This window comes from Podarcis pityusensis (genome assembly GCF_964106645.2).
Source record: "Podarcis pityusensis genome assembly, chromosome: 6".
In the NCBI taxonomy this organism is placed as follows: domain Eukaryota; kingdom Metazoa; phylum Chordata; class Lepidosauria; order Squamata; family Lacertidae; genus Podarcis; species Podarcis pityusensis.
Window position 1 is genome coordinate 37,116,720 of NC_138030.1, and position 14,405 is coordinate 37,131,124.

At 46.3% G+C, this 14,405-nt stretch overlaps 1 protein-coding gene across 1 annotated transcript in view; it reads right to left on the minus strand.

Annotated features, from left to right (window-relative positions):
- Positions 1 to 14,405, minus strand: part of GUCA1B (guanylate cyclase activator 1B) — a 63,445-nt gene that overhangs the window by 18,109 nt on the left and 30,931 nt on the right. Inside the window, exon 2 of the mRNA XM_081009940.1 lies at positions 3,509 to 3,962. Within this exon, the coding sequence (XP_080866066.1) occupies positions 3,509 to 3,712 (204 nt within the window). The 5' untranslated portion in view covers positions 3,713 to 3,962. The remainder of the gene's footprint in view (positions 1 to 3,508; positions 3,963 to 14,405) is intronic.

Here is a 14,405-nt window from a genome sequence, read left to right on the forward strand (position 1 = left end):
TGTATAGCACAATCTTTATTTAAATTTGTATATGGTCAAATCTGATTGAAGCCAACTTCCCTCAAGAAGAAAAGTTATAGAAGCTTGCTTTTCCAGTTCTTAAGCGTTGTAGGAGCTTGCTCTTCCAGTTTTTTAATTGTGAGCCATGCAGTGATAGGTCTGCTATAGCTTCAATTAGCTGGGCTTGATCTTCCTGCCATTAAGATATATGTGAACTGACCTCAGGGCTGAACATATACTTATGCTAGGTAGACCATGATGTCCTGTCATTCATACAATGTTCTCAAAATTGGAGCATACACCTAAGGCAGTTGGGATTTTGCCAACCCCTGGAGCTTCCATTTACTATGAGAAATAGCAGAAATTGGCCACTAACACCCTTAAGTGTCTTTACAAAGCTTAAAGTGATTGCCAGCCCAGTCTAATGGGTAAGGCTTAAGCTAGAGGGGTGCAAGCAATAAATTCCTCTGCGGTCCCCAAAGTGCATTTCATCATATTTCTTCACATAGAATACACTGCTTTCATTGCTGTCAGCGTTGAGCAGTGCACCTCTGTGCTCTCCTTGGGAATTTTTCTCCCTCTTTTCCCCAAGCCAATGGCTCATGTCTGGCCCAGAAGCACTTAATACAGAAGACTTTATGGAAATTCTTGCAAGGCAAGCCAGTTCAAGCTGATACTAACATTGAAACAATCAGATCAAATTCTACTACTCTTAAGAGTGGAGCACTTTTTCATAAGATCAGGCCATGCAAAAGCCTATACTCCCATTCATCTCTCTCTCTTGGGGTCTGTTCACTTTTTATATTTCAGGCACAAACCTCAAGCTGGTATGAAGGATGGCCTCCAACAATGCAGCTCTGCTGGCACAACAGATTTCTATGAGCACACAGAACTTGTGCTCGGGTGTCACTTGAGAATCTGTTTGGCTACTGTGAGAACAGGATTCTAGACTAGATGGGCCATTGGCCTGATCCAGCAGGCTCTTCTTATTCTCTTAACTTCTTCTTCCTCTCCTCCAGCCCTTGTGCCCCCTTGAAATCAGCTCTGGAGAACTGGGGGCAGCTAAGAAGCAACTTGTGCCAAGAACCAAGCTTGTGCCAAACGTATTGCTCTGCTTTCCTTTGGAGCACATCAGCAAGGCCAAGAGGTGGGGGTCTTGTTGTCTGGACAGCTCAGGAGCTCCACACACACTGCCCAGGCTTGCGCCTCAGGAAGGTCACTTCAGTGCTGCTAATATAGCAAAAACAACGCAGGAGGCAGCAGTTACGAGTTACCAGTCTCTGCAGCCACAGCAGGTGCTGTGATTCTCCAGTGGTTTGATGTCACCTTGGAGGCACACTCCATTGTTTCCTGAGACGGGCAGCATAGCTGTCAACTTTTCCCTTTTCTTGCGAGGAATCCTATTCGGAATAAGGGAATTTCCCTTTAAAAAAGGGGAAAGTTGACAGCTATGATGGGCGGATGCCAACAAGAACAATCTATGCTATCCAACTGCATATGCATCTTTCTTTCCCCTCTGCTCTTACCCTTGCTGTGAATTAGTTAAAGCTTGCATTCAGTATATGCAGTTGTACAATGTCAAACTAAAAAACACCCAACATACAAAATGCAAATCCTAGAATATTCTTCCTAAGGACATTTATCTCTCAACTGTGTTATCCATTTGAAGCCTGTTGCCCTGAATTGGTGCTTTCCTGCTGGAAATTTCCCTTGCCATCAAAGCAGTGATAATTATGTGTTGGAAGCAACAGGAGTTAGGCGGGGTCTCCCACTAAGCTTTACTCAGTGAGTAGACCCGTTTAAATTAATGGACATGGCTAAGTTAGACCTATTAATTTCAGCAAGTCTACCCGGAGTAGAACTTAGTTGATGACTACACCTCATTTTTAATTAATTGAGCGGTTTTGTGATTAGTTTAATTCACTCCCACACTGCAACTCAGCCCATCTAAGTTGAAACTTCTCAGAACGTGTTGAGTCACAACTTGGATACAAGCTGCATCTTTCATATGTCCAGTTCAACACAATGCACTCCTTCTATGTCTATATAGTGGTACCTTGGTTTAAGAACAGCTTAGTTTACGAACAACTTGGATTAAGAACACTGCAAACCCGGAAGTAGGTGTTTTGGTTTGTGAACTTTGCCTTGGAAGCAGAATACGTTCGCTTCCTGTTGAGTGTGTTCCATTTATAAATTGAGTCCTCCGCTGCTGTGGGAAAGCACGCCTTGGTTTAAGACTGCTTTGGTTTTAAGAACGGATTTCCAGAACGGATTAAGTTTGTAAACCAAGGTACCACTGTATAGTGCTTCTCTTCCTGGAACAGGGAAAATGAAGTTAAACTGATATGAATTACCATGACATTTACAATAAGTGTGTAAGATAGGTATGGAGGTTGGCTAAAAAATATCTTCAATATTTGATCTGTACTTGAACAATAATAAAAATGTTTACAGGAATTTCAACAACAAAATGATGTTCTGGCTACCGAGTCTTTGTTAGCTACAAAGCGACTTGTCCTAGTGGTGCAGCAATAAAACCATTAGCAGATCTGCAAAGCTAAGCAGGGTCCAGTATGATTTCAAATTGGATTGGGGGGGTGGGGCTGCATGTTGATATTCCTGCAATGCAGGGGGTTGGACTAGATGACCCATGGGGTCCCTTCTAACTCTACAATTCTATGATTTTATGATCTAAGGTCACTAAGTCAGCAGAGTTCTTTCCTCTCGCTGATATTTAGAACATAGTCAAGTGACATCTTATGTAACAATAGTCAGTGTGACCTTGCAGTGACTGCTATAAATCAGTGCACCAAAACCACTCTCTTTCCACTGTGCAGTGACAACAGGCTGTTTCATCAGAAAATCATTTCACTACCCAGATAAATGATTATCATAAAACTATTAAAGTTACATTAATAGCTACAATTGAGAGAACCCTTTTAGATGTGTCCAGTTTTGTGTTACTGAACGTTGTTCACTGTGCATCGTCTTGAATCTGATGTACATTTCACAAGTCTTTAGACAAGAGTGTAAAATGTAGGTTCCTAGAATTTGACGGATAAATCTAAGGTTCAAAGAACCCAATTTTGGGGTGGGGTTGGGCTGGAGGGAATATAGAACAAAATTAGATTTTATTAGTTAACTCTCTGTGAAGTTCTGGAAATTATTACCCACCTCCTGCAAGTTTGGCACATCGGTAACTCCTCTGAACAAATAACACTTAACAAATAAGGTCTAGTCCAAAGGAAAAATCCACATTTAAAGGTGCTTCCAGAGTGTTGCAATTTTGGGGTGGGATGCAATCACATACCAGAAAATTCAGGTTGTGCAATTAAAGTTGATTTGGAGGTCTTGCGCAACATATCCACTTCCTAAAAAGATCCGGAAAGTGACAGGAAAATAAAATGGGGAGTGTGGAGTAACCCATGTGTGGTGCAATGAATGCTCAGTAAATATCCAACATTGTTTAACCTCCCTGAAAAACAGCAAATGCTGGAAAAATGCTTACCCCATTCTTATCAAAAGCTCTGAACATGTTCTCCACATATTCCGCTGCCTCCTGATTATTCTGTACTCCGAAGAATCGCTTGAATTCATGCATGAAAAGAGTCCCGCTTGGACATTCCACCACAAACTTCTTATACCATTCCTGCAGTTCAGCCACATCAATCTCAACTTGTTCCCCCTCCTCATTTGTTAAGCGTTGTCCCATGTTGTTTCACGAAATGGAAGTGGTGGGATTTTTCCCCTTCTCCTCTTTCAGCTTGGTATTTTCTTTCTTGAATAACTTTTAAAAAAATTTACGGTGTGAGTTTTCTTTTTCTTGCTTTTGTGAATATTGCACAATTATGCTGGGCTGCTTCTCCTTATCATTTTTCCTCTTCTTTTTACCCGTCTTCCATGCAGCCGCGACTCAGCCTTCCAGTGTCATTCTCATACAAGCGCAACTGGGAGTGGATCCCCTGAGTTAATCCAGCACAAGATAAGAAAGTATAAGAACATTAGGAGATTCCCCCATATACGTCACAGAGACCTTCAGAGGTCTCAGGTCAATGTTTCATTTAGAAGTGTTTCCCAAGTAAGGTCACTGGGGTCTCTGATGCCAGTCTAAAGACCTGAAAGCTCCCCTGTTAAGACTATTTAAAACACTTTTCTGAATGATTCTGTGTTTGGAACATATCGAACCTATTGCAGCTGTTCTCAGTTGTCATCACAAATACAGGTGAATGGGGTTGCTTCTCTTAAATCATATGAAACACCAACAAAGAAAGATTAAATGTAAATCACCATTATCTATACGTGGACCCAACATTTCTGTGGATGCAAATTCGCCGTGTATATCCTACTGTCTCTGGTCTATGAATCACGATGTAACAATTTACTTCTGAAAATCAATTGTCATTTTCAAATGTATGCAAATCCCTCTTCGAGTGTATGTAAGTAAACTAAATAAAAAAAAAGGAACATCTTGCATTCTTCTTAAAAATGAGCATTTTGCTTTGAGCTCCTTAGTAGAACTTCAGGGCTAAAAGTATTATCATACCTGACAGCTCTTTGGATACAGAAATGACTCCCCTTTCCCATAAAATTACCTATATGCCTGAGTGAAACAAATCCTCGTCAAAGTAAAATCTGAATGGCTATCAAAATCAAAATCAAACATTTATAGGGAAATATTATAAGTACACATTTACTCTTTTATTTATTCAGTGTTTTTCATGTCATCCTTCCTCCAAGAAATATAGCCTCCATGGCCCTCCTAATTTATTCTGATAACAACCCTGTGCAGGAGGTCAGGCTTAACTGTAATAGCTTGGCTGGCAGTGTTTGCTTAGTTGCTGAACAAGGATTCAAACTCATCTCTCTGCAGTCCATGCCCAACACGCTTTCCAGTACACCATAGTGGCTCTAACAGTTGCTGTAAGGCCTTATCCACACGTATCTTTCCTCCACTCTTTCCAGACATGGCTCACAACTTAAAGCTCTGTGTTTCCATTTTGAGGAGCTTTCCTCCCAAAAACCTGCTCTCAAAAGCTCACGTGGAACAAACGACAATCCAAGGAAACCTCGAATTGGTGTTTGCTTTGATTCAGCTTTAAAGAGCAGGTTTTCAAAGGGAAAGCTTGGGGCAAAAAGAAAAGCACTTGGGCACAGAGCGTTAAAGCCCGGACCTGTGTCTGGAAAGAGCAGGGCAAAAGGGTAAGTGTAGATAAGCCCCAAGTCTGTGCAACTCTCTGACAACCTTATGCAGCATTTTGGATCTGTTTGTTTGAGTGAAATACTTCTGCACAGCTTCTGCTCAGTTGTGTCTGCTCTGCTCCCAAATTTCTGAGGGTTTTGTCAAAAAGTTGGGGGCTGTGGGAAACCACATCATAAAGACAATGATGACCAGGAACATGATTATTATTACTGTTATGAGTTGGTGGGTGGAGTAGGTTGAGATCCTTCTAACCCCTGGATCCAGCAAGTGTTAAAATAAATGAGATTCGCATATAAAATTGTAGATTTATCAAACACACATTTTTATCATTAAGTTCATTATTACTGTTACAAAGTGCTTAAAATGGTCAAGTGCTGCACAGATATTAAAAGAATCCTAATAATATGAACCTTAATGCAGAGAAATTTCAGAAATGAAAACAAAAAATGTGCAGTACAGTATTAGTTCAAAGGAAAGGACCCCTGTGTCTATAAACGACCCTTTAAAAAAAAAACCATTGTTACTATGGGTTATCCAAGACTAAATCTATGTTGTTATGTTATCTGGAAACAAATGACCTGTGGCTATAAATGTACTTGATCTCTCCTGATAAGCAGGCAGGATTCCATTCTAAGAGGATTGGTACAGTGTTAATAGGAAACAATAGTCTCTGCTGTAATAATAGCAAGGCACTGATGATTAAAAGGGGTCATCTACAGAGCAGGTCATTTTACACAAAAACAAGCTAATAAAAAACACCCTCTACAATCAATCAATCAATCAATCAATCGATCAATCATATCTACACAAATATCTGGCTAGTTAGATTACATCAGTATCAGGTAGCCATGTTGGTCTGATGCACTCGAACTATGTTTCTTCTTTGTTATGTACTGAGTTGAATAGGATCCAAACTGTAGCAGTCTGATTGGTCCTAGAACAATAGGATCCAAAAGGCAGCAGTCTGATTGGTCCTAGAACAATAGGATTCAGAATGCAGCAGTCTGATTGGTCCTAGAACAATGCAGCAGTATGATTGGTTGGCAGGAACCACCCAATCCTGCTCCAGATAGAAGTGAATCCACAACCTGATTGGCTTACAGTAGAATTCCAGAATTAGCCAATCATGTGCAGCCCATTGTGTAAATAATGTATATAAAGCAGATACTGTGAGGGGACATTTGTTCATTCCTCCTCACCACTATGAGCTGAATAAAGAGCATGAAATCACTTTGCGACTCTGAGTATATTTCACTGGCGACGAAGGTGGGATCCCGCTGAGCTGACTGCCACACACAGCACCGCAGCACCGCCAACTGCCGCACCGCTGCCTCGCACCGTGTATCCAGGCTTCAGCTCCGGGGCACAAGGAACTCAGAATGGCAGCCAACAGCAGCTTCTCGCCATTCAACCCAGCATCTGGAGACTGGGAAGCGTACGCCTCCCGTTTCACCTTCCTCCTAGAAGCCAAAGGGGTCACCGACGAAGAAGACGCCAAGAAGAGGGCGATATTCTTCAGCGTCTGCGGAGAGGAGACGTTTGAAATCGCCCGGGCTCTCCTTGCGCCTGAAGACGTCGCTACTGTTCCATACAAAACAATAATGGAACAGCTGAAGGGGCACTTTTCGCCGCAGCCCTCAGTGGTGGCTCATCGAAATGCCTTCTACGCAAAGCGGCAAGCCCCTGGGGAAACCATAACTGGGTTTGTGACCTCTCTCCGCCAAGCCGCCCGGTTCTGCAACTTCTCAGAGCTGGAGAACATGCTTCGTGACCGCCTCGCCGGTGGCCTGAAGGATGAGAAGCTGCAACGACGCCTCTACGCTAAGAAGGACCTAACGTTCCAGGTCGCTCTGGAGGAGGCCCTGGCAACAGAAGCTGCCGAGAGGTCGACCCAAGAGGCACGGCCGAGCCTGCCATCCCAACCGAGGGTCCACCATGAAGACCTCACCGACGACTCAGGATCCGACAGGGAGGAGGTGCACCGAGTACAGCAGCGCACTCAAGCAGCGCACAGACCACAGCTGCCTCGACGAGAAGGAGGGAACTGCGCAAGCTGCGGGGAGAGTCACGAGAGGAGGACCTGCCGTTTCCGCAACGCAGAGTGCAGGCAGTGCAGAAAATCGGGACACATCGCCCGGGTGTGTCGGGCTCGGCCCACCCGACACCAGGCATCAGATGACCAATCCAAGAGCCCCAGGTCCCGGGGCCCAACGCACCAAGGCAACTCGACGGAGCTCACGGACTTCCAGGTATACCAGTTGCCCCACCCCAACGTAGAGAAAATTTATGTAGAGGTACAGATAGAGGGGGCCCCATGCCGCATGGAGCTTGACACGGGTTCAACTCTATCCATAATCTCGGCAAGGACCTTAAGGAAACTGTGTCCCACTGGGGGTCCCAAACTCAGGCCGGCCCCATTCACCCTCCGGGACTTCCAGAAACGTAAGGTCCCCACAATGGGGGTGGGGACCTTCAGGGTGCAATACCGAGGGCGGACGCGGCAACTGGACTTGCTTGTGGTCAAGGGCCCCTACATTAGCTTACTGGGATTGGCATGGTTTGGACCACTGGGGCTAGCTGTCACCGGGGTGAACCACACTAGCTTACAAGTGGACGTGGACGCCATATGCAAGGAATTTCCAGGGGTTTTCGATGGGAAATTGGGACAGTATACGGGCCCCCCCATTGCGCTACAGCTTGACCCCGCAGTACGACCGGTCAGGCTCAAGGCCCGCCGGGTCCCGTTCGCCTTGAAACCCCGTATAGACGAGGAATTGGACCGACTCGTAGAGCAAGGAGTGCTGGAGCCGGTGCCTAATGCTCCCTGGGAAACCCCAATCGTCACACCCGTCAAGCCTAATGGTTCGGTCCGCATCTGCGCAGACTACAAATGTACCATAAACAAGGCCCTCACGGCCCACGCATACCCAGTGCCAGTGGTCAGCCATGTCCTTGCCACCCTGGCTGGGTCGAAAATTTTTGGCAAGCTGGACTTGGCCCAAGCATATCAACAGCTGCCAGTAGATGAGGCCACAGCAGAGGCACAGACGATTGTGACGCACAGAGGAGCGTTCAGGGTAAAGCGGCTGCAATTCGGTGTCAGCGTGGCACCAGGCATATTCCAGAATATAATGGACTCTCTCCTTAAAGGGATTCCTGGCGTCACCCCCTTCTTCGATGATGTGTTGATTGCCGGCCCCACACCAGAGGAGTTTGAGGACCGCCTCCGCACCGTTCTGCACCGTTTCCAGACGGCGGGTCTCAAGGTGAAGCGGGAAAAATGTCTACTAGGAGTGCCTCAGGTGGACTTTCTGGGATTTATGGTGGACGCAGAAGGGGTCCACCCGACTGGGGACAAGGTACGGGCCATTTGTGATGCCCCAGCGCCCAAGAGCAAGACTGAACTTCAGGCCTTCTTGGGACTATTGAACTTTTACCATTCCTTCCTTCCCCACAAGGCGGCGGTAGCGGAGCCCCTACACAGACTCCTGGACAAGCGGGCCCCTTGGGTGTGGGGCCAGCGCCAGGAGGCCGCATTCCAGGCAGTCAAGGACTTGCTTGTCTCAAACTCGGTCTTGGCACACTTCGACGAGAGGCTGCCGGTGGTGCTAGCATGCGACGCCTCACCCTATGGCATTGGAGCTGTCCTGGGGCACCAACTCCCGGATGGAAGAGAGGTACCGGTGGCGTACTTTTCCCAGACACTCAACACAACCGAGCGGAACTACTCGCAAATCGACAAGGAGGGTCTGGCAATCGTAAAGGGAGTAAAAAAATTCCATGATTTCTTGTACGGGCGGCCCTTTACCGTGGTGACTGACCACAAGCCGTTGCTTGGCTTGTTTGCCCCCGAAAAGCAGACCCCCCAAGTGCTGTCTCCTCGCGTCCTCAGGTGGTCAATTTTCCTTGCCAGCTACCAGTATGCACTGATTCACCGACCTGGGAAGGCGATGGGCCATGCGGACGCCCTCAGCAGGCTACCACTACCGGAAACAGGCCCTGACCCAGCACCTGCACAAGAGGTTATGAGCCTGGAGCTGCTTCCCGACCGCCCCATTCAGGCACAAGAAGTTGCACACCATTCCAAGAAAGATAGGGTCATCTCCCGGGTCCTGGACTGGGTGTGGAGGGGATGGCCCAGCAGCAGCCCCGGGCCAGAATTCGCCGGCTACACAACCCGCAAACATGAACTGTCGGCCCACAAGGGGTGCCTGTTATGGGGAAGCAGAGTCGTTGTTCCCCAGCCCCTCTGCAAAAGGGTCCTCACAGCCCTACACGAGACACATCCAGGGGTAGTAAGAATGAAGGCCCTTGCCAGGAGTTATGTGTGGTGGCCGGGGATCGATGGAGAGATAGAGGCCTGGGTCAAACACTGCCAGGCCTGCCAAGAATCCCGCCCAGACCCCCCAAGGGCCCCAGTCCAGTCCTGGGAGTCCGCCCGAGCACCATGGTCACGCCTGCATGTGGATTTCGCTGGCCCCTTTCAGGGGAAAACATTCTTCATAGTGGTGGACTCCTACACCAAATGGCTGGAAGTCGCACTGGTACCGTCCACTTCCACGTCCGCAGCCATCCGGGTACTACGCAGGCTGTTTGCAACCCACGGGCTCCCTGACACTCTCGTCTCAGACAACGGGACTGCATTTACGTCAGGAGAATTCCAAACCTTCACAGCGCAGAACGCCATCCGCCACATCCGTTCGGCGCCGTTCCACCCTGCCACCAATGGCCAAGCAGAACGCATGGTGCGGACCACCAAGGACACCCTTCGCCGCATGACGCAAGGGGACTGGGAGTACCGCCTTGCCACATTCCTTCTAGCACAGCACAGCACCCCCAGCTCAACGACTGGCCGGAGCCCCGCTGAACTACTAATGGGTCGGCGCCTTGCAATCAGATTGGACCGCCTTCACCCCGATAGAGCTCAGGATGAGGTAGTGGTGGGGGAAGGCAGGAACCCCCGGACCTTCGAGGCCCAGGACCCAGTGTACGCAAAGAATTTTGGGGCAGGCCCAGCATGGGTACCCGCCACAATCACCAGGGTCACTGGCCCCGTGTCGTACGAGGTGCTAACGGATGGGGGGCAATGCTGGCGCCGCCACTGCGACCAGATACGGCGACGATTCCCGGGAGAAAACCAGGAGGAGGACAGGTCAGAGGAGTCCCAAGGGAACAGCGGGGCAGTGAGGCCCATAGAGCAGGAGGGGCCAGCAGGAGAGGCAGAATCAGTAAATACAGAGAGGACCCGTGAGGCCGAAAGGACACCGGAACCAGAACCACGACTGAGCGAGCTGGTTGCACCAGACCAAACAGCCGCATCACAGCCAGCATCCTTGGAACACGAGCCAGAACCCGGAGCCCGGACCAGGGAACACCCCAGGCCACAACGCACACGTAGGCCGCCGGCATACCTTGAGGACTATGAATGCGACCTCCCGGGCAGGACTGGAACTTAGAGGGGAGGGGTGTTATGTACTGAGTTGAATAGGATCCAAACTGTAGCAGTCTGATTGGTCCTAGAACAATAGGATCCAAAAGGCAGCAGTCTGATTGGTCCTAGAACAATAGGATTCAGAATGCAGCAGTCTGATTGGTCCTAGAACAATGCAGCAGTATGATTGGTTGGCAGGAACCACCCAATCCTGCTCCAGATAGAAGTGAATCCACAACCTGATTGGCTTACAGTAGAATTCCAGAATTAGCCAATCATGTGCAGCCCATTGTGTAAATAATGTATATAAAGCAGATACTGTGAGGGGACATTTGTTCATTCCTCCTCACCACTATGAGCTGAATAAAGAGCATGAAATCACTTTGCGACTCTGAGTATATTTCATTCTTGGTATAAGCTTTCGTGTGCATGTAAGTGGGTATCTTTGTAAGTGGGTATCTGAAGAAGTGTGCATGCACACAAAAGCTTATACCAAGAGCAAACTTAGTTGGTCTCTAAGGTGCTACTGGACAATTTCATTTATTTATTTTATATATTTCATCAGTATCAGGCATTTGCCTTTATAAATCATGTTAAACACAAACTGGAAAGGTGGGTGGTACAGATACTTTAAAATAAATAAATACTTAAACCAATTCTGCTCCTCCTGTTTTGTTCAATTCTTTCTCCCTTCTCTACTCCTTCCTCCTTTGGGAGGAAAAGCAGGAAGGAAATGCAAGAATAAAGAAATAAAAACCCAGCATATAAAGCTTGCTTGCTCGAGAATGTCCCTGGTGCTGTCTGTGGAGAGCCTTCCTGTTCCCCGGTGCTATGCTTCCTTCTCCCTTTTTAAACTACCGGTACCTGCTCTGATTCACTTCATAGAGCCAACTCTGCCTTTTAAAGATCTGTGTCTGTGCAAATAATCCAAATGAGATGGGTCATACTCACGCCTTCATGACCCTCTCTCATGCAGATATGACCACAACATTAATATACTAATGTAGTAATATTTGAAGCCTCTCCACTGTTTTACTAGTAGTATAGCATTTGTTTACTATTTGCATTATCTTTACAAAACAATGCACTGTAATTATATGAAGACTTTGTAAGTGAATGGGATCAAAAATAGGGAGAGTACTGAGACCTGTTACTTTCTGCTGTTCTGTTGTCTGTGAAACTGCTGTGTTTTGAAATTTAGCCGCTAAGAATGTGCAACAGGATTCCACATGCCCAGATTCTTATCGCATCACTTTGTTTTGCACCTCTCAGATTCTACTTATTTCTTCCCAGGTAGGCAGAAGAGTGCTGCTGCATTCACTTTGAAAAATAAACCAGAAGGAATGAATTGGGCGGCTGGTCTTTTTAAATACTTGTGTGGGCATTAGATTGAACATTCTTGCAGTTACTAGTTAGGATCCTTTATCCTGTGAACGTTTTTTCCTCCCTACAGCTTTGTAGAACAGTTTTGGATTATGATAATCCACTGAATTTGTTCCACTGTCATTTCAGCACAGGAACTAGATGTAAAAAGAAGTCACCATCAGGACAGATGCACATATAAAAAAACAAAAATGGGGGACTGGAATGTAAAATGTTTATCATTTCCTTCTAGTGGATATTCTCCAATCCCGTGATTCAAGTAGCAGGAGTAATAGGAGCTGCAGAAGGAGAAGCTGTAGTAAAAGGAAGATTAGCTACAGGGAGTAGTGAGCCTTGTTCTTTAGCTTGCTTACCTGTTTGAGGCAGCCCTACAGAAGATGTTTTTGCTCAGAAAGCTCCTGCTGAGAGGCCTGTCACTGACCTGACTCCAACAGGAGAAGAAGAAGAAGAAGAAGAAGAAGAAGAAGAAGAAGAAGAAGAAGAAGAAGAAGAGTAGTAGTTTGGATTTGATATCCTGCCTTTCACTCCCTTTAAGGAGTCTCAAAGCTGCTAACATTCTCCTTTCCCTTCCTCCCCCACAACAAACACTCTGTGAGGTGAGTGGGGCTGAGAGACTTGAAAGAAGTGTGACTGGCCCAAGGTCACCCAGCAGGTGCATGTGGAGGAGCAGAGACCCGAACCCGGTTCCCCAGATTACAAGACTACGGCTCTTAACCACTACACCACATTGGCTCTCACTGGACTTTTCACTGGACTTTTGTTCATTGGTTGCTGCTAGCAGGTTCTTTTGAGACGCTTAGAAGCTGAGGACACCCCACTCAAGTCATAACTATTTCAGATATCTGAGGAACTATGTGGGAAGCAGCAAGAACATCACGGGGTGCATGTGGTGCACTGTGCAGAAAGTGGTCTATGAAGCCATGCCCCCCTACAGTGCAGTTCTTCGTATGTTTACTCAGAAGTAAATCATATTATTTGCCTTTATTCCCAAAAGAACATATGCCAAGCACCACTGGATCAGACCAGAGGCCCATCTAGCCCAGCCGTCTGCTCTTACAGCAGCCAACCAGATGCCCAGGGAAAACCTGCAAGCAGGACTTGAGGGCAACAGCACTCCCCCATGGGTGGTTTCCAGCACCTGGTATTCAGAGGCACTGCCTCCAAAACTGGAGGTAGTAGATAGCCATCATAGCTAGTAGCTATTGATAACCTAATCCTTCCTGAAGGTGTTCTTAAGATTGCAACCTATAGGGCAATCCAACATGTTTAATGAAAAGCAAGCTTCATTGAGTTCAGTGGGGTTTAGGTTGCTTCCGGATGACCTGTTCATTAAGTAGTCATTCTGATTTGTTTGCAGGGAGATTAGATGACATCATGTCAGGTAAGTGTTATTCCACACTTTCAAGCGCATTTCTCGATCACTTTCCTTATTGCAAAAAGCCCAATTTTTGCTGTGCAAGAGCTTTAATTGCTCGATCTGAACTTGCCAGTGTGTGTCTGAAACTCGCCCCAAAATAGCAATGGTCTGGAAGTACCCTTACTCCTATATAAGGATTGTATCCGGAGTTGCTGTGGAAAGAGTTACAGCCTTGGATTCACTTTCTTCTGTACACCAGACTTCATGTGTCACCTAATGCCATATTTCTAGTTACAAGTAGGTAACTGTGTTGGTCTGCCATAGTCGAAACAAAATATAATAATAATAATAATAATAATAATAATAATAATAATAATAAATCCTTCCAGTAGCACCTTAGAGACCAACTAAGTTTGTTCTTGGTATGAGCTTTCGTGTGCATGCACACTTCTTCAGATACACTGAAACAGAAGTCACCAGACCCTTATATATAGTGAGAGGGTGGGGAGGGGTATTACTCAGAAGGGTGGTGGGAATGGGTGATTGGCTGATAGGTGTGGTAAACCTGTGGACAACTCTTAACGACTGCAATTGGTCTTACAGGAAAAAGCAAGGGGTGAGATGGCTAAAAATCTTTATCATGTATAACGAGATAAGAATCCAATGTCTCTATTCAGACCAGGTCTCTCCATGGAAGGATTTTTTTTTTTATCTAATGCCATATGTTCTTTGAAATAGTGCTGTAATTTCACGACAGAACACTGTTTTATGAAGCCAAGTATATGAATTAATCTGTGTGAGAGCCTGATGTTAGTCAATCAAGTAAGGAAGCATGTTAGACAGATGCCACAGGGAGAACTACTTAGGTAACCAAGGTACAAAGGAACAGATTACATTCAATAATATGCTCTGCTAGGTGAGTCATATTATTAACAGTGATGAGAGCAAAGATATTTCCAAGCTGACAGCCTGGGAGGATTCAGCAATACAGATTACTCATTTTCCTTCAGACTGCTTATGGAGCATGTTCCCAC